Below are 18,756 nucleotides of genomic sequence, written 5' to 3'. Positions count from 1 at the left end.
GGCCGCAGCAAATAATTCTGTGGGCCACATGTGGCCCGCGGGCCGCGTGTTTGAGACCCCTGGACTAGATGATCACAATGGTCCCTTCTGGCCTTGGAATCTAGGAATCTATAAGGTTGCAAAGTCAGCACAAAAGTTAGGAAAGGCCAGAGTGAAGGTTGCCCTCAGGGAGTTTTAGTTCACCCCCCTTGTGTGTGTGCGTCATGATACGGTCTCCAATGACGCGGTGTGATTATTCCTCACTGGGTGTGTGGGGCCTGCAGCTGGGCTGATTTTAATGGTGTCATTTGTTTCCGACCTATGCTGGGAGCCCAGATGGCACACTGCTGGTGTGAAATAAAATAAACCCAGCGTGAACGTGAATGGAGGCCACAAATATAGGCCGGAGGCCTCTCACCAGGCTCCGTGCCTGCAGTGGGCTGGGATAGTTTCTAAGGCTGGGCTCTTGGGCTCAGCCGTCAACTCCTCCATCCTCCCCTCCTCTCTGGTTCTGTCCAGGAGCTGGAACCCCTGACACCGACTCCAATACACTTGGGCTCAGGCAGCGGGGCTAAAAATTGCCATGTAGATGTTTGGGCTGGCATCCGGGCTCTGAGACCACGTGACGGGGGTGGGCTCTCTGGTACCCTGTGAGGCGGGTGTGACGAAGTGGGACTGTTCTTAATGTTTCCTCTGAATAGTGTGGGGGTGCCTCAGTTTCCCCTAGGCAGTTCTTAAGTCTCTAGGGGGTGGGGTAAGGGTGTATGATCATTGCAGAGCCCTAGAGGGCAGGTGTGTGCAGGAGTCTGGACACAGAGAATGGCCGACACCCTGTTTCCTGGCAACTGATGGCCTGGGCCCTTCCCCCCTGCAAGGTGAGAGCTGAAGGGTTGGAGAACAAAGGAATCAGGTGACCTCCTGGCCCGGGAAAGGAACAAAGCCCAGAGGAGGAGGGGCTGGAGGGGGTTTTCAGTTTGGGGCTGGCTGGGACATGGAGTGAAGTGCAGACGTGGTTGTCTGGCTCACTGCCCCCCAGAATGGACCCAGCTGAGGGGTCCCATTCTCTGCACCTGCAAGCTCTGTTTTAGACCATGTTCCTGTCGTCTAATAAACCTTCTGTTTTACTGGCTGGCTGAGAGTCACGTCTGACTGCGAAGTTGGGGTGCAGGACCCTCTGGCTTCCCCAGGAGCCCCGCCTGAGCGGACTCGCTGTGGGAAGCGCACGGAGGGGCAGAGGATGCTGAATGCTCCGAGGTCAGACCCAGGAAGGTGGAAGCTGAGTGAGCTGTGTGTCCTGAAGACAGGCTGCTCACAGAAATGCGACTACCCCAGAGTCCTGACTGACTTCATGGGGAGCAGTTCCAGAGCATCGCCCAGGGACTCCGTGACAACTGGTGGCAGCGGTGGGATGTACTGCACCCCGTGGATGGCGCTTCCTGCAGTAAGTGACTGGGGAGCAGTAACACGAAGGGGGATTGCCGAGGACCAGGCCTGCTGAAGGCTCAGAAAGGAGCGGTTTCGGGGGGCGGTTAACCCCTGGGAGTGTGTGACCAGTGAGAGGGACTGTGCAGTAATGGGGTCCCCCTGGGGACTGCAGTGAGCAGTCTCAGGGGCGGAGGAGTCTGCAGCTCGACCCTGGCAAAGAGGTGGTGACCTCGAGAAGGGCTGGCACACTAGGGGTTCTCCCTGGAAACCGTGGGGAGCTGAGAACACACGGGCCTGTGAGTCCACAACAACTTGGGAGGAGCGGAGTGATGGCCTGTCACCGTCTCCTTAAGAAGGACATTGTAACCCTGTGCAAAAAGAGAGGGTTGAGCGTTGGAAAGTTCACCAAAGCAGAGTTAATCGTGCAGCTGGAGGAGGATGACCGCTCGAAGGAACAGATTCCTGACCCCAACTGGGGCTATAGCAGGATCTGGGAGCAGCTGGAGCGGGAGCCAGGCATCGCCAAGACTCCTGTCCCCGACCAGACGGGGGTCTTCACGATCGGGTTCCCCATCGGGGGATCGAGACGGACGGGATTGGAGCTGAGTCTGAGAGAGCAAGAGGACTGTGAGAGACAGCGAGAGCCCGAGAAAGAGCTGCAGAAGCAGCAGCAGCATGAACTGGGGGTGGTGGGGCGGAGAGGCCTAGGGGACCTCCCCGGGGTGAGTGGGGATAGATCCCGGGGGGCCAGTTCCGCAGGGAACCTCGAGACTAAATTGCTGCCCCTGGTTAAGGAGGGGGGGGTGTGGATGCCACCTCACTGCCTTTGAGCAGGCTGGAGATTTGAACCAGGGGGACCCTGCGGAAAAGCCCCGGTGTCTAGCTCCCTTGCTGGGTCCCAAGGCCATAGACTCCGTCAGCCAGATGGTTGGGGATGTGGACAGGCTCCCACTCCTGACCCCAACCTATATGTCTGTGTGGAGTTTCCTGGGGCCAGGCCCCTCGGACCTCCAGTGGGAGCAGAAGGTGATGGTCAATGGGGAGACATTCTTGGGGTGGCCAAAGGGCATGGGCTGCATAAACCTTCCCACATGCAGCCTGCGAGTGCTATCGACCACCCCTGACCTAAGGGAGGGTGTGAAACTGGAAGGGCCTGGTGTAACTCCTACCAAGGAATGGGAGAGATGCTGGGGCATCCATGGGAACGTTGGTGGCTTCGAACTTCCCCAGGTCACCGGCTAAAGTGACCCCGCTCAGTTCGATCTCGAAGGGGGGAGAGATGTGATGAAGTGGGACTGTTCTTAATGTTTCCTCTGAATAGTGTGGGGGTGCCTCAGTTTCCCCTAGGCAGTTCTTAAGTCTCTAGGGGGTGGGGTAAGGGTGTATGATCATTGCAGAGCCCTAGAGGGCAGGTGTGTGCAGGAGTCTGGACACAGAGAATGGCCGACACCCTGTTTCCTGGCAACTGATGGCCTGGGCCCTTCCCCCCTGCAAGGTGAGAGCTGAAGGGTTGGAGAACAAAGGAATCAGGTGACCACCTGGCCCGGGAAAGGAACAAAGCCCAGAGGAGGAGGGGCTGGAGGGGGTTTTCAGTTTGGGGCTGGCTGGGACATGGAGTGAAGTGCAGACGTGGTTGTCTGGCTCACTGCCCCCCAGAATGGACCCAGCTGAGGGGTCCCATTCTCTGCACCTGCAAGCTCTGTTTTAGACCATGTTCCTGTCGTCTAATAAACCTTCTGTTTTACTGGCTGGCTGAGAGTCACGTCTGACTGCGAAGTTGGGGTGCAGGACCCTCTGGCTTCCCCAGGAGCCCCGCCTGAGCGGACTCGCTGTGGGAAGCGCACGGAGGGGCAGAGGATGCTGAATGCTCCGAGGTCAGACCCAGGAAGGTGGAAGCTGAGTGAGCTGTGTGTCCTGAAGACAGGCTGCTCACAGAAATGCGACTACCCCAGAGTCCTGACTGACTTCATGGGGAGCAGTTCCAGAGCATCGCCCAGGGACTCCGTGACAGCGGGTAGCGCAGATCTTTGATTGCAGTGTAGATGTGCCCGACGCATCCCAGGAAATACATGCCCCATCCGTGGGGGGTGCTTGCCATGTGGCCGGCTGCAGAGCTGCGACTGGAAGAGCCTGGCCTTCCGGTTTGGGTCACTGGCTCAGCCACGCTGTCTCTATCCTTTAGGCCTGGTTGCATAGCAGAATGGTCCACTGGCACCCAGCCGTAGTCCCCGTGCCCTATAGAATAGCACTTTCCCCACGTGCTGGATGGGGAGAGAATCTCAGAGAAAGCCATGGGCTAGGGGTTCTATCCCAGACAAGACCCCTCGGCCTCAGCTATTCCTCGCCCGCAGCTAGTTATTTCAAGCCACTGATGCAAGATCACGCTTCCCTCTGAGGTCTCTTCCCACCCTAATCTTCTATGATTTTCCTTGGGGCAGCCAGCTGGGGGGTCTGAGTTGGCCCTGCTCTCTGTTCGGCCTTCCATCCAGCTACCCACAGTGTTTATTTGGCTGTGCTAGGTAGATTTTCCCAGGGTTTTCCTTGCTGGCAACCCCTGTGCGATGGGGTCTCTAGACTGGAGTAAGGCACCCACGGCTGGCCCGGGTCTGCTGACTTGGGCTCAGGTTGCGGGGCTGTACAATTGCAATGTGATGTTCTGGCTTGGGCTGGAACCCACGAAGGTCCAGTACCAATGATGCTGCCCTCCCCCCTTCAGCACCCCCTGCTGGCCCAGGCCAGAACTGCTGTGTCTGGGTGCACCCCACGGCCTGCACCCTTCCCTGCAGGAGCGCCTGTGGGCCGCTGGGAGTGGCTGTTCCATATTCTAGTCTCCCGAGGCATAAGGAAGTCTCCTCTGAAGTGCGTGGGCAGGAGGGTTCCTCAGTCTGTTAGCTTCAGTCCAAGACCTTGTGAATCTGAGTGCCTCCATCAGGATCGTGTCTCCCACTGATTTCCCTTTGTCTGTGATGGAGGCCAAATTGGCTCTTGAGTTGTGACTCAGAGCTACACGTCCCCGGGCTCGCGGCTGCCGTCAAAGTCTGCAGAGCTCCCCGCTTTCTCTTGCCCCCTGTGGCCTCCTAGGACCACCCTCGGAAAAGAGGAGTTTTTCCTTCTTAACGGCCCGGCTGGGTTTGAACCTCACTTCCCAAATCCGGACACGCCTTGTTTTCCAGCCTGGCGAAGGTGCCCTGTGGTCAGTGAGCAAAATGCTCTCCGGCCTCGTTTCATTGTGTGCTGGGAACGCCGAGGGAAAAGCCCTGTGGCATGTAACAGAGACAAAACAAATAGGGCTGTGCAGAAATTGCCCTAGAAAGTTATCGGACCCTGGTTCCCCCCCTGCCAGGTAGCTGTAAAACTTACTTCTTCTGGGTTGACCCACTTTGCCTGTGTCAGTGACAATGGCATGAGATCAGTCTCCGAGCCTCTGCTCCAGAATTCTGCCAGCTGCTCGAAAGGTTTCTACGGCACTTCTGCCTCTGGAAAGTGGGGCGCTCGAGTTCTCCCCTGCAGGGATCGCCACCGCCCTGCCTGTATTGCGCCACTGATGTACCTGTTCTGCTTTTAAATGAGCGGTGTGGACTTGGAGGGTTCTTCCTGGGGGCAGTGTGGCCTAATAGCCAGAGCTCTGGACTGGGACTTGGGAGACCTGGATCCTGTTCCCGCCATTGGCCTGCTGCGTGGGTGACTTTGGGCAAGTGACTTCACTGCTGTGTGCCTCAGTTTCCCCACCAGATCGCCTTTGCCAAGCTCCTTGAGATCTGTGGATGAAGCGTGCTAGATAAGAGCCAGGGATCCTTCTGATGTGATCCCATCCTAGAGTGGGGCTGGTTACACTCCTGCCATGCCTTGGATGTTTCCTTTGGATCCCTACAGCTTCCTGCCTCTGGCTTGGAGCCAGCTCTCCTGTTTCATGTGGGGCTGTCAGCCGGGAATGGCATTAAAATGGGCTGGAACTGACGCTGGGCTTCCCAGGGCCGTGATCACAAAGTGTCCCGATGGGACTGGAGGAATCACAAAGGGGATAGGCTGGCCCGGATAGCAGCCACCCAAGTCAGGCTTCTCTCCCTGTCCAGGGGGATATGCAGTCACGGTGCCCCAGTTGCTCTGACTGCTAATATTTGGTTTAAGCTCTTCCTTTTCCTGCTCCGGGCCATTGCTGCTCCTTCTGCCATCATCTGAGTCGGCGTAATTCCCTCCTTTAATTTCCATGGCTACCTTGGAGGTATTTACAGACAGAGACCGTGTCCCCCGCGCTGCCTCTCTTTAGACTACAGAAATGCAGCTCACTTCTCTGCCCCGGCAGGGTTTAGCTTCCGTTCCTTTACCAAGTTTTTAAACGCCTTTAAAATGGGTTTGAATATGCCCAGCGAGCGGCTGGGAGTTTGGATGAGCAGAAGCGCGCGGTGGCCCTGCTCAAGGCAGCCTGAACGTGCCGTTCTTCGCTCAGATGGCTCCAGATGTGACCCGCTACGGCGTCGCTAGGTGCAGGGGGCGGGCGGAGAGCGCTTCTGTGATCAGAGAACTACAGCGGGGAAAACCCCAGTTCGCTCTCCCCGGGGTCAGGGCAGGAATCTGCCCTACAGCTCACGTTCGGTTTTGTCCAGCCGAGTTTACCTTCCCCAGCTCTTCCCTCCACGACTCAATCCCACAGCCCCACGCAGGACTGTCCCAGCTCTTCAGCCGTTTCTAATGTCACCCCATTCCTCCACATTATACCCTTTGGTGCTGCCCAAAGTAATCCATCCGCCCCGTTTCTGCTAACACCCTCCCCATGTCGTGTCCCCTGATGGAACTGCCCAGTAGAACTGAACAGGGATGAAACCTAAGGAAGCTGTTCTTAAAAGCTGCCCAAGGTGACAGCGAGCAGGGCCCTTTCTACAGGGCATTTGTATTCAGGGATGTAATTTTCTAGTTAATCCTATAAAATGGTCCAAAACCCTATAGACGAGGTTCCGTTCTACGGGGCTGTTTCTGCAGGTTCCGAATTCCTGGAATGATTTCTCATAAATTGGTCCCTGCATCCCCCTGGATGGACAGACTGTTTGTCTGTCTGTCACACTTATATACTCCCCACTACCACAGTATTGTAGGGTTTGTCCACGCTGTCTTCGAGCCCATGGGAGCGAGACTCCTAGCCCGGGGTGGTAAACATGGTAAACATGAGCACTCTAAAAAAAAGTCTGTAGCCGGCCTTTTGGAGTTGTGGATCGAGCTGTGAAGCCGAAGGAGGAGGGTGGATTTCAGAGCCTGCAATACTCAAAAAAAAAAAATCAATAATAATGTCAAGAGATGCTAGATTCCAAGGCCAAAAGAGACCACTGCAATCTAATCCGACCCCCCGGATAGCACAGGCCAGAGAACGGCCCACATAATTCCCAGCTCAGATCTGTTAGCAGAAGAGCTGGACGTGCGTTATAAACTGCCAGGGACGGAGAATCTCTCCCACCCGGGGTAAATTGTTCCCATGGTGGATTGCCCTGAGTGTTAAGAATTTCACCTTATTTCTCTGAATGGGGAGAGCAGAATTCTGTGAGTTTCATTTATGTCTGTATGCAGCAGCTTTCCTTCCTGTGGGGCCCTTACAGCTGGGGCTGGGGGGGCAATGGACATGCTCTGTGGAGGCGAGCGCATCGATTTTATGTAGTTCTCTCTGCTTTCTTTGCATGTTCCTTTCCCCTTGCTGCTGCATCCTGTTGCCATCTGTTCTCAGCTGTCCTCCTCCCCAGTCAGTGTTCGGGGGAGGATCATCCTCCCTGCTCACCCGTCCATCCCACTCCTTTTGGGCTGGTTCCCCATAGCCACGGGCGGTGACTTCCCTCTCCCTGCTCTCTCGGAGAGCATCACGGCCAGAATTTGGCCTGGTGAGAGTTGCTCAAACAGCCCTGCTGGAGTCTGGTGCTGCAGTGGGAGGTGGGTCCCCCGGGCCCTTTCGGAGGTTTGCTTGGCCTCAATCGGGAGAGAGGCCCCAGGTTGGGGTTCGGATGCAGCTGGGAGCCCAACACCCCTGCTCTGTTGCGTGGGGAGGGTTCTGAGCTCTTGCCCAACCGCTCATCCTCAGCCAAGTTGCATGATGGAGTCAGTTTCAATGTCCTCTTCTCCCCTGCATCCTCTGCCATCTCCCCATCACCCTGTGGGTTCGGCCACTCTGACAAGGGCCTGCTTTTCCTCCGCTCACCACGGAGCATGCAGGCCTCATAAGCGTTTCTGCCCAGCCCTGACCACTGGGCATTCAGGCAACTTGGGTACAGACGAATACCAGCTCCAAAATGCAGCGGGCACCCAGCTCCCACCTTGCCCTCCCGCCCTAAGCCACAGATGGCTCAGTGCATCTGCCCCAGCCTTCCAAAACTTGGCCATGGTATGTAGAAAGGGCCTTTTCTACTCCTCAGGCTGGCAGAGCTCAGCGCCCCAGAGCACCGGGGTAGGGGGTGGGGGCTGGATGTCCCAGCTGTAGGCTGACCAGATAGCAAGTGTGAAAAATCGGGACTGGGGGGCAATAGGCTCCTATATAAGCAAAAGCCCCAAATATCCGGACTGTCCCTATAAAATCGGGACATCTTGTCACCCTACCCAGCTGAGACCTGGGCTGCCAGTGTGGAGAGCTTGGCTCCCTTGTACTTCAAAACCCACTTCTCATCCAAGTGCCCAGTCCTTTGAAAACTCCTGCCCTGGCCCCGTTCCCTCTGAGCAGCAACCCCTTTGGGGCACCCCCCATAGCCTTTATATAGGGGCAAAGAGGAAGAGAAACCCCAGCAGCAGAGCTACTATGGTGCCACAAGGGGAAGGGGCAGAGATCTGGAGGGCTCCCAATGGACTGGCACGTGGACGGCCAGGAGCGCGGCCCGGATCTTCCCTGCACGCAGTCAACGTGGTAGGGCTCTCCCTCTGTCCTGCCCAGCCGCTCGAGTGTATTTGGCAGTGAAGCTGGGTTGCTTTGGAGCGGTTAGAGATTTCCTGTCCCTGTGGGTCTCCCGTAATCCTGCGTGCAGCTGCCTCAGAGCACTTGCCAATCAGGGGATCCCCTCCGTGTCCCCGAGACGAGAAAGGGGCCGTTGTTCAGGGTGGTGCACATGGGCAGGTGTCTCCTCTGCCTCAGGGAGCTCTCTGCCCCAACTAACTGATGGAGCGGGGCCGGAGGGGGGTCCCCGAGCAGCAGAGATCCAATTTCCCTGCAAGTGTGGCTGATGACAAGCCACAGCAGCTGGGGCAGGGAGGGCAGGCGGCAGCTGGGGCTGCGCCCCGGCAAGAAGGCGTCTGCAGTGGTCCCACAGCCTCTCCGACAGACCCATGCCCAGTTGGATTGCTGAGCCTTCCTGGGTGCGCACCATGCCCCTGCCAGGCACTGGAGGGGCGAGGAGTGCCCAGCGTGGCTGTCCTAGATATAAAGGGAAGGGTAACCACCTTTCTGTATAGAGTGCTATAAAATCCCTCCTGGCCAGAGGCAAAGTCCTTTCACCTGTAAAGGGTTAAGAAGCTAAGGTAACCCTGCTGGCACCTAACCCAAAAATGACCAATGCGGGGACAAGATACTTTCAAATCTGGAGCCAGGGGGAAGGCTTTTGTCTGTCTGTGTGATACCTTTGCCGGGAACAGATCAAGGATGCAAGCCCTCCAACTCCTGTAAAGTTAGTAAGTAATCTAGCTATATGCGTTAGGTTTTCTTTGTTTTGGCTTGTGAAATTCGCTGTGCTGGAGGAAATGTATATTCCTGTTTTTGTGACTTTGTGTAACTTAAGGTTTTGCCTCGAGGGATTCTCTGTGTTTTGAATCTGATTACCCTGTAAGATTATCTTCCATTCTGATCTTGCAGAGTTGTTCTCTTATCTTTTTTTGTTCTTCTAATAAAGTTCTGTTTTTTAAGAATCTGACTGGGTTTTTTCGGTCTTAAAAATCCAAGGCTGGTTTGTGCTCATCTTGTTTATTCTCAAGCCTCCACAAGAAAGGGGGTGTAAGGGCTTGGGGGGATATTTTGGGGGAAGACGTCTCCAAGTGGGCTGTTCCCGGATTCTTTGTTAAATCCCTTGGTGGTGGCAGCGTACCAGGGTTTAACCGAAGCTGGTAGAAATAAGCTTAGGGGGGCTTTCATGTGGGTCCCCACATCGGTGCCGGAGGCACTGACTGTGGGACCCTTGCAGTGCTCTGAAGTCGGAGTTTTAATTCCGCTGCGCCCCGTGCTGTGCTGCGTTGCTGCGAGCTGCTGCGCTCCACCCCAGAGGTGGTTCCGTCTCAGCAGGGCGAAGTGCTCTGGGCTCCTTGGGCGTGCTGTAGCCGTGTTTATAAACCCAGCCACTGCATGGCCCAGCCTTGCCGTTTGCAGCCTGCTGTGGCCAAGCCACCAGGAGGGACTGAAGACGGGGAGGGTCCTGCTCCTTCTAGTCTTGGAGCCAGCAGCCTTCACAGTGGGGACCTTTACCCCAGGGGCTTCCAGAGAGAGCCAGCCATATCTCCTCCAGACCCCCTGCCCGGTGTGGCGCAGCTGGGCAAGAGGAGCGGGCCACGGCTGTGTGACGGAGGGAGGCTGCTGGCGGTGAGTGTCTCAGTGCTGAGCCGCTCCCTACCATTCCGTCTCTCTGATCTCTCCCCCTCCCTTCTCTCTCCCGCCCACCACCCCGGCTCTCCTCGTGGGGGGCGTGGCACAGCTGCCATCTGCCCTCGCGGCTCCTGCTGGGGTGGCAGAGCAGCTGGTGGAGACAGGGGGAGCATGGAGGAGGAGAGTGATAGCAGCAGGATCCGTCTGGCCGTGCAGTCCCAGCATCAGGTTTCAGCTGACCCCGGGGACGGAGGGAAAGTGCCTTGGGTACTTGCAGCCTCAGCATACCCACTGAAGGGGCTGCGTCCGCGCTCAATGCTGCAGAGGGGGTGAAGGGCCTGGGGGAGAGGGCCGTTGCTTTCTGGGCAGTGAGCAGGATGTCAGGGGGGCAGTCCTGGCAGAGGTGAAAAAACCCATCTTGTCTTTGCTCTGCTGCTTTGGGGGTCCATATGTGCCATGGCATGTCATTGGCAAATCTCTATGGGGCTCAGATTGACTAGCAACCATGCTGTGGGTCAGCAATAGAGAGGGACCATGCCTTGGTCCTGCCCCACAGCTCGACTGGTGCCCCCTCCATCCTTCATCCCTGCTATCCTGGACTCTGCCCCTACCCACCCCACTCCTGATGCTCCTCAGTGCCAGCCTGCATCCACCCATCCTGGGTTCATCTTGGCACAGACTGCTGACTGCACCAGGGCCCCGGCGTTCATTTCATTTCTGACCTGGAGAGGGTTTTGCTCAAGCCCACGAGGGGTTAAAGATCAAATGCATGAACCCGCTATCCCCGGAGCTCCCCTTTGGTTCCCTGGGTTATAATTTCGCTGGGCACTGAGCCATACGGCTCCGCCAGCCTTTTGCTCTCTTTCTCTCTCTCTGAATTTCTGGGTCAGGGAACAGAGAAATGGATCTTGCTCTCAGTGACCATCGGTGGTGGCGTGTGCTGGGACTTCATAGAATCATAGAATCTCAGGGTTGGAAGGGACCTCAGGAGGGCATCTAGTCCAACCCCCTGCTCAAAGCAGGACCAATCCCCAACTAAATCATCCCAGCCAGGGCTTTGTCAAGCCTGACCTTAAAAACCTCAAAGGAAGGAGATTCCACCACTTCCCTAGGTAACGCATTCCAGTGCTTCACCACCCTCCTAGTGAAATAGTGTTTCCTAATATCCAACCTAGACCGCCCCCACTGCAACTTGAGACCATTGCTCCTTGTCCTGTCATCTGCTACCACTGAGAACAGCCAAGCTCCATCCTCTTTGGAACCCCCCCCTTCAGGTAGTTGAAGTCTGCTATCAAATCCCCCTTCATTCTTCTCTTCTGCAGGCTAAACAATCCCAATTCCCTCAGCCTCTCCTCATAAGTCATGTATTCCAGTCCCCTAATCATTTTTGTTGTCCTCTGCTGGACTCTCTCCAATTTATCCACATCCTTCTGGTAGTGTGGGGCCCAAAACTGGACACAGTACTCCAGATGAGGCCTCACCAATGCCGAATAGAGGGGAACAATCATGTCCCTCGATCTGCTGGCAATGCCCCTACTTATACAGCCCAAAATGCCATTGGCCTTCTTGGCAACAAGGGCCCACTGTCGACTCCTAAGTAAGTCACACAGGTGACTTGGGACACCTAACAGGGGCAGTTGGGGATGAAATCATACTAAGGCTGGGGAAGGATTGCCTGGCCTGACCTGGCCGACAGTGAGTTATAAAAAGTCACTCAGGATGGCCCTGGTGTGTGTGGAAGCAGATAGGGGACGGGGCTGCACGGGGACTGGGACCACATCTCTGTCACGCTTGTTATTGGAGTCACTGCACCAGCAGCTCTCTGACTTGGGAAGGGCTATTTACATTAGCAGAGGCAGCAGCTCTGTGCCCTGGAGCGGTGTTGTTCTTTCCCTCCTTCGTTGCTCAGGATCCTCGGGGATGAAGGCAGGACGGACGCTGAACAAGAGCTCGGTGCTGAGAACCCTGGACAGTAGCCCGCAGAGACCAGCCCTGCTTTGCCCCTGTGACGAAGCGGGACTGTTCTTAACGTTTCCTCTGAATACTGTAGGGGTGCCTCAGTTTCCCCTGTGCATTTCTTAAGTCTCTAGGTGGTGGGATAAGGGGGTGTAATTGTTGCAGAGCAAAGGGCCAGGGTACATAAATGGCCGACACTCTGTCTCCTGGCAACTGATGGCCTGGGCCCTTCTCCTCTGCAAGATGAGAGCTAAAGGGTTGGAGAACAAAGGAATCCGGTGACCTCCAGGCCCGGGAAAGGGACAAAGCCCAGAGGAGGAGGGGGTGGAGTGTGAGTCAGTTTGGGGCTGGCTGGAGACATGGAGTGAAGGGCAGACGGGGTTGTCTGGCTCACTGCCCCCCAAAATGGACCCAGCTGAGGGGTCCTGTTCTCTGCACCTACAAGCTTTTTCTAGACCGTGTTCCTGTCGTCTAATAAACCTCTGTTTTACTGGCTGGCTGAGAGTCACGTCTGACTGTGGAGTTGGGGGGCAGGACCCTCTGGCTTCCCCAGGACCCTGCCTGGGCGGACTCGCTGTGGGAAGCGCACGGAGGGGCAGAGGATGCTGAATGCTCCGAGGTCAGATCCAGGAAGGTGAAAGTCGTGTGAGCTTTTTGCCCTGGGGACAGTCTGCTCAGAGAGAGGAGACTTCCCTAGAGTCCTGCCTGGCTTCGTAGGGAGCAGTTCCAGAGCATCGCCCAGGGACTCTGTGACAGTCACCATTAATGATTCTAACTCTGGATATTGTTACACTATCCCTCTTTGAATCTTTGTCCCAGTGATATCTTGTGGCAGAGAGTTCCACAGTCCACCTATGCATTGTGTGAAAAAGCTTTTCTTTGCAACAGTTTTGGGTTTCCACCCACTAATGTCATTGACTGTCCCTTTGTCCTTGTGTTCTGAGATAGGGAGAACAGATGCCCCCTGATCTCCCTCCTCTCGACCAGACTAGACTTTATATGCTTTTATTCTGGCCCCTCTTATTCGCCTCCTCTGTCTTTCCAACCTCTCTTCAGAGGAGAGCTTTTCCAGCCCTTGATCATTCTCATTACCCTTCTCTGAAGCCTGGTTTAATTCGGCAAACCCTTTCTGAGAGGGGATGCCCTGTCCTGCACATGGGAGGCCGCCCCGTTGATTTCTAACCTCCCTTGCCTAGACACAGCCTGGTGCACCTTCAGGGGTGGCGCCCACTGAGATAAACACTGTGGCATGTATTGCATTGATTCCACGTTGAGCTCAAGTGGCTCAGGGAGCCCTGCGTCCCCCCCATCACACAGCGGGACGGGATTCCCCCGGCACGCTTCCCTCTCTGTCTTTGTTTGTCAGCCACATGCTTTGCTGCACAAACCTCCATCCAGCTGAGTTTCCACGGATGCCACGGGTCAGGGGATCTGGGTGTTTCCCATTGCAAGCCCCTCTCCCACCCTCTTCTCGGTCCCTCACCCCGAGGCAGCTTTTCCAGCCCACACATTGTTCTTGCTCTTCTGCATTGGACCCTTTCCAGTTTCTCAGCATCCTTTTGGAAGCGTGGAGCCCGGTCTTACTGACACGCTGCAGGGTGGTAGTTCGACTCCTACGCCTTAGTCCCCTGTTTCTATCGCTGACGATCGCCTTAAGCTCTTAGCAACAGCGCTGCCCTGGGAGCTCGTGTTTAGTCGTTTGTCTACCCTGACCCCCAAGACCTTCTCAGAGACGCTGCTTTCTAGAATACAGCCCCCCCCGCCCCCATCCAGCAAACGTGACCTGCATTCTTTGTTCCTTGATGGATGGCCCTTGTGACGAAGTGGGACTGTTCTTAATGTTTCCTCTGAATAGTGTGGGGGTGCCTCAGTTTCCCCTAGGCAGTTCTTAAGTATCTAGGGGGTGGGGTAAGGGTGTATGATCATTGCAGAGCCCTAGAGGGCAGGTGTGTGCAGGAGTCTGGACACAGAGAATGGCCAACACCCTGTTTCCTGGCAACTGATGGCCTGGGCCCTTCCCCCCCTGCAAGGTGAAAGCTGAAGGGTTGGAGAACAAAGGAATCAGGTGCCCTCCTGGCCCCGGAAAGGAACAAAGCCCAGAGGAGGAGGGGCTGGAGGCAGTTTCAGTTTGGGGCTGGCTGGGACATGGAGTGAAGTGCAGACGTGGTTGTCTGGCTCACTGCCCCCAAAATGGACCCAGCTGAGGGGTCCCGTTCTCTGCACCTGCAAGCTCTGTTTTAGACCATGTTCCTGTCGTCTAATAAACCTTCTGTTTTACTGGCTGGCTGAGAGTCACGTCTGACTGCGAAGTTGGGGTGCAGGACCCTCTGGCTTCCCCAGGAGCCCCGCCTGAGCGGACTCGCTGGGGGGAAGCGCACGGAGGGGCAGAGGATGCTGAATGCTCTGAGGTCAGACCCAGGAAGGTGGAAGCTGTGTGAGCTGTGTGTCCTGAAGACAGGCTGCTCAGAGAAAGGCGACTGCCCCAGAGTCCTGACTGGCTTCATGGGGAGCAGTTCCAGAGCATCGCCCAGGGACTCCGTGACAACTGGTGGCAGCGGTGGGATGTACTGCACCCCGTGGATGGCGCTTCCTGCAGTAAGTGACTGGGGAGCAGTAACACGAAGGGGGATTGCCGAGGACCAGGCCTGCTGAAGGCTCAGAGAGGAGCGGTTTCGGGGGGCGGTTAACCCCTGGGAGTGTGTGACCAGCGAGAAGGACTGTGCAGTAATGGGGTCCCCCTGGGGACTGCAGTGAGCAGTCTCAGGGGCGGAGGAGCCTGCAGCTTGGCCCGGGGAGAGAGAAGGACTTTTGCAGTAACAGGGTTCCCCTGGGGATTGCAGCAAGCAGTCCAAGGGGCGGAGGAGTCTGCAGCTCGACCCTGGCAAAGAGGTGGTGACCTCGAGAAGGGCTGGCACACTAGGGGTTCTCCCTGGAAACCATGGGGAGCTGAGAACACACGCGCCTGTGAGTCCACAACAACTTGGGAGGAGCGGAGTGACGGCCTGTCACCGTCTCCTTAAGAAGGACATTGTAACCCTGTGCAAAAAGAGAGGGTTGAGCGTTGGAAAGTTCACCAAAGCAGAGTTAATCGTGCAGCTGGAGGAGGATGACCGCTCTAAGGAACAGATTCCTGACCCCAACTGGGGCTATAGCAGGATCTGGGAGCAGCTGGAGTGGGAGCCAGGCATCGCCAAGACTCCTGTCCCCGACCAGATGGGGGTCTTCACGATCGGGTTCCCCATCGGGGGATCGAGACGGACGGGATTGGAGCTGAGTCTGAGAGAGCAAGAGGACCATGGGAGACAGCGAGAGCCCGAGAAAGAGCTGCAGAAGCAGCAGCAGCATGAGCTGGCGGTGGTGGGGCGGAGAGGCCTAGGGGACCTCCCCAGGGTGAGTGGGGATAGATCCCGGGGGGCCAGTTCCGCAGGGAACCTCGAGACTAAATTGCTGCCCCTGGTTAAGGGGGGGGGTTTGGATGCCCACCTCACTGCCTTTGAGCAGGCTGGCAATTTGAACCAAGGGGACCCTGCGGAAAAGCCCCGGTGTCTAGCTCCCTTGCTGGGTCCCAAGGCCATAGACTCCGTCAGCCAGATGGTTGGGGATGTGGACAGGCTCCCACTCCTGACCCCAACCTATATGTCTGTGTGGAGTTTCCTGGGGCCAGGCCCCTCGGACCTCCAGTGGGAGCAGAAGGTGATGGTCAATGGGGAGACATTCTTGGGGTGGCCAAAGGGCATGGGCTGCATAAACCTTCCCACATGCGGCCTGCGAGTGCTATCGACCACCCCTGACCTAAGGGAGGGTGTGAAAATGGAAGGGCCTGGTGTAACTCCTACCAAGGAATGGGAGAGATGCTGGGGCATCCATGGGAACGTTGGTGGCTTCGAACTTCCCCAGGTCACCGGCTAAAGTGACCCCGCTCAGTTCGATCTCGAAGGGGGGAGAGATGTGACGAAGTGGGACTGTTCTTAATGTTTCCTCTGAATAGTGTGGGGGTGCCTCAGTTTCCCCTAGGCAGTTCTTAAGTATCTAGGGGGTGGGGTAAGGGTGTATGATCATTGCAGAGCCCTAGAGGGCATGTGTGTGCAGGAGTCTGGACACAGAGAATGGCCAACACCCTGTTTCCTGGCAACTGATGGCCTGGGCCCTTCCCCCCCTGCAAGGTGAAAGCTGAAGGGTTGGAGAACAAAGGAATCAGGTGCCCTCCTGGCCCCGGAAAGGAACAAAGCCCAGAGGAGGAGGGGCTGGAGGCAGTTTCAGTTTGGGGCTGGCTGGGACATGGAGTGAAGTGCAGACGTGGTTGTCTGGCTCACTGCCCCCAAAATGGACCCAGCTGAGGGGTCCCGTTCTCTGCACCTGCAAGCTCTGTTTTAGACCATGTTCCTGTCGTCTAATAAACCTTCTGTTTTACTGGCTGGCTGAGAGTCACGTCTGACTGCGAAGTTGGGGTGCCGGACCCTCTGGCTTCCCCAGGAGCCCCGCCTGAGCGGACTCGCTGGGGGAAGCGCACGGAGGGGCAGAGGATGCTGAATGCTCCGAGGTCAGACCCAGGAAGGTGGAAGCTGTGTGAGCTGTGTGTCCTGAAGACAGGCTGCTCACAGAAAGGCGACTGCCCCAGAGTCCTGACTGGCTTCATGGGGAGCAGTTCCAGAGCATCGCCCAGGGACTCCGTGACAGCCCTGCATTACAACGCACGTTGGTCGAGTCTCGCTTTCGAAGCTCTGTAGAACTGACTTTTTCCCTCATTTTTTACCCCCCGTTCCCCCAGTTTTTGTGTCACCTGTCAAATTGACCAGCAACAAGGCTATATTTTAAAGATATTGAATAGTGTTGGGCCCCTCTAGAAATACCCCTGTGGGATGGTGATCCCCTCTTCACAGGCTCTTTGGGAGATCTATCAGCTAGCCAGTTTGTAGTCTCACGTGGTGAATTGATTGCATACGTTTTTAAAATCAGAATGTCTTGCAGTGCTAGGGGCAAGGAGGGTATTAACCGTTAAGGTGCAAGTTCACACACAAGGTGACGACAAAACCCTAACGCTATCCCATAGAGATGGCAATAAGAACATCACAGTACCTAGCCTTTCGTTTACAAACGGTGCCATTATTTCTGAGTCCACCACAATTTCGCACCTGGACTCCTAGTCAGACAGCTCTGTAGGACCCTTGCCGTGTGTCAGTACTAATATGGGGAGCAGCTGCTGCCGGTTTACAGAGATCACGCTTCCGCCTTTTTTCCTGCTGCCCAGATGCAATTAACGAGGCCAACGTTGCGTCGGGCAGTTTGCTTCCTGCACTTGAAGCCACTCTCCCTCCCTCCCGACAGAGTGATCCTCCGGGGGCATAGAATCATAGACTATCAAGGTTGGAAGGGACCTCAGGAGGTCATCTAGTCCAACCTCCTGCTCAAAGCAGGACCAATCCCCAATTTTTGCCCCAGATCCCTAAATGGCCCCCTCAAGGATTGAGCTCACAACCCTGGGTAACCACTGAGCTATCCCTCCCCCCAGAGTGAAGGCCGGCTGGCCATGCTGGGGGAAACCTCCCTGGCGGGTCCAGGTTACTGGGGAGATGTGGGAAGGCTTGAACTGACTGAGAATTTTGGGGGTGTCTAAGGGTGAGTCTGGGTTGATGTGGCCCCACGTCTTGGTGGTATAGGGGGCCCAGCTGGGTGGCAGAGGTGGTAAGGGAATCAAGGTGGTCTGTAGGGAGATCTCCGATGTTTGGGGCATGTTAGCTGAACAGACACTCTCCAGTGGTTGGACGCTGATGTTAGGAAAATTCAAACTGGAAACAGAGACAACTTCTGAAGTGGGGGGCGAGTAGCCACCGCAACCGATTCTCAAGGGGCAGGATGGGGCGGACTCTCCGCCACACCGGCTCTTCGCAGCGAGAGCGGATGTCTTTCTAAACGCCACGTGCTCGCGAGGGGTTACTCTGGCTAGCGTCAATCCCCTGGCAGGGGAGAAGAAATCCCAACACGGCAGGACTCGCTGGCGGAGGTTCTCTGGCTTGTGCGATGCAGGAGGTCAGACTAGATGGTCACGATGGGCCCTCTGGCCTTGAAATCCATCCGTCCATGACCCTGGGCCTGCCTGAAAGCCCTCTCCCACGTGAGCTCCCTGGCGGCCTTGGGAAGGAGAAGAGGGGGCTTTTGCCCTGCACTGCTGATGTAGCTTGGCTTCTGATACCCTTTCCCCCTTCCCCGCCAATCTGCTTGCTGTATTAAAGCCCACGCCCTTTGGCCCGGTCCCGCTCTCAGGACGGGAGCCTTGGGCTCTGGTTGGGGTGCTTGGTGGCCCTTGATAAGCGGTATAGGTGATGTGTGCCCCTCTTTGCCCCCAACCCGCCAGGGCTTGCTGAACATGTGGAATGGCTGCGTCAGGCGATGCCATTAACGGGGCTTGTTCTCTGTTCCGTCTCCAGATCATCAGAAGTTGGAGCGCGAAGCCCGGATTTGCCGTCTCCTGAAGCATTCCAACATCGGTGAGTGCCTGCCGCGAGGACGGGGTGGGGAGTGCTTGCCGCGGGGTGGGGGAGGGTGACAACCCCCCTAGGAGGGCCAGAGGAGGGGATGGAGGAAGGATGCCTCTCCCCAGGATTTTGGTTGACCCAAAACGACCTGAATTTGACCCAATTTTGCTCATGGTATTGGCACGCCCAAAAATGCATCTTCCGGTGAATGTACTGTTCGCCCCAAAAATGTCACCCAGCTCTAGCCAGATGGGGTAGAAGTAGCAGGCAATGCAGACACGTCCTTGGGACACTGGGGGTGGGGGGGGATGTCTCTCATTCCCAGAATGCCACTGTGCATGTCGCTCACCACCCTGCCCTCTCCAAAGGCCCAGCCTAGCCAGGGTTTCAGAC

At 56.4% G+C, this 18,756-nt stretch overlaps 1 protein-coding gene across 18 annotated transcripts in view; it reads left to right on the top strand.

Moving 5' to 3' along the window:
• CAMK2B (calcium/calmodulin dependent protein kinase II beta) overlaps positions 1–18,756 on the top strand; it is a 167,046-nt gene that overhangs the window by 48,518 nt on the left and 99,772 nt on the right. For all 18 annotated transcript variants that reach the window (XM_048829401.2, XM_048829395.2, XM_048829400.2 and 15 more), the window contains exon 3: positions 18,316–18,375. In XM_048829401.2, the coding sequence (XP_048685358.1) occupies positions 18,316–18,375 (60 nt within the window). The remainder of the gene's footprint in view (positions 1–18,315; positions 18,376–18,756) is intronic.

This window comes from Caretta caretta, chromosome 26 (genome assembly GCF_965140235.1).
Source record: "Caretta caretta isolate rCarCar2 chromosome 26, rCarCar1.hap1, whole genome shotgun sequence".
NCBI lineage: Eukaryota > Metazoa > Chordata > Testudines > Cheloniidae > Caretta > Caretta caretta.
Note: the sequence above shows the minus strand (reverse complement) of the source record. Positions and strands in the feature narration are given on the sequence as shown.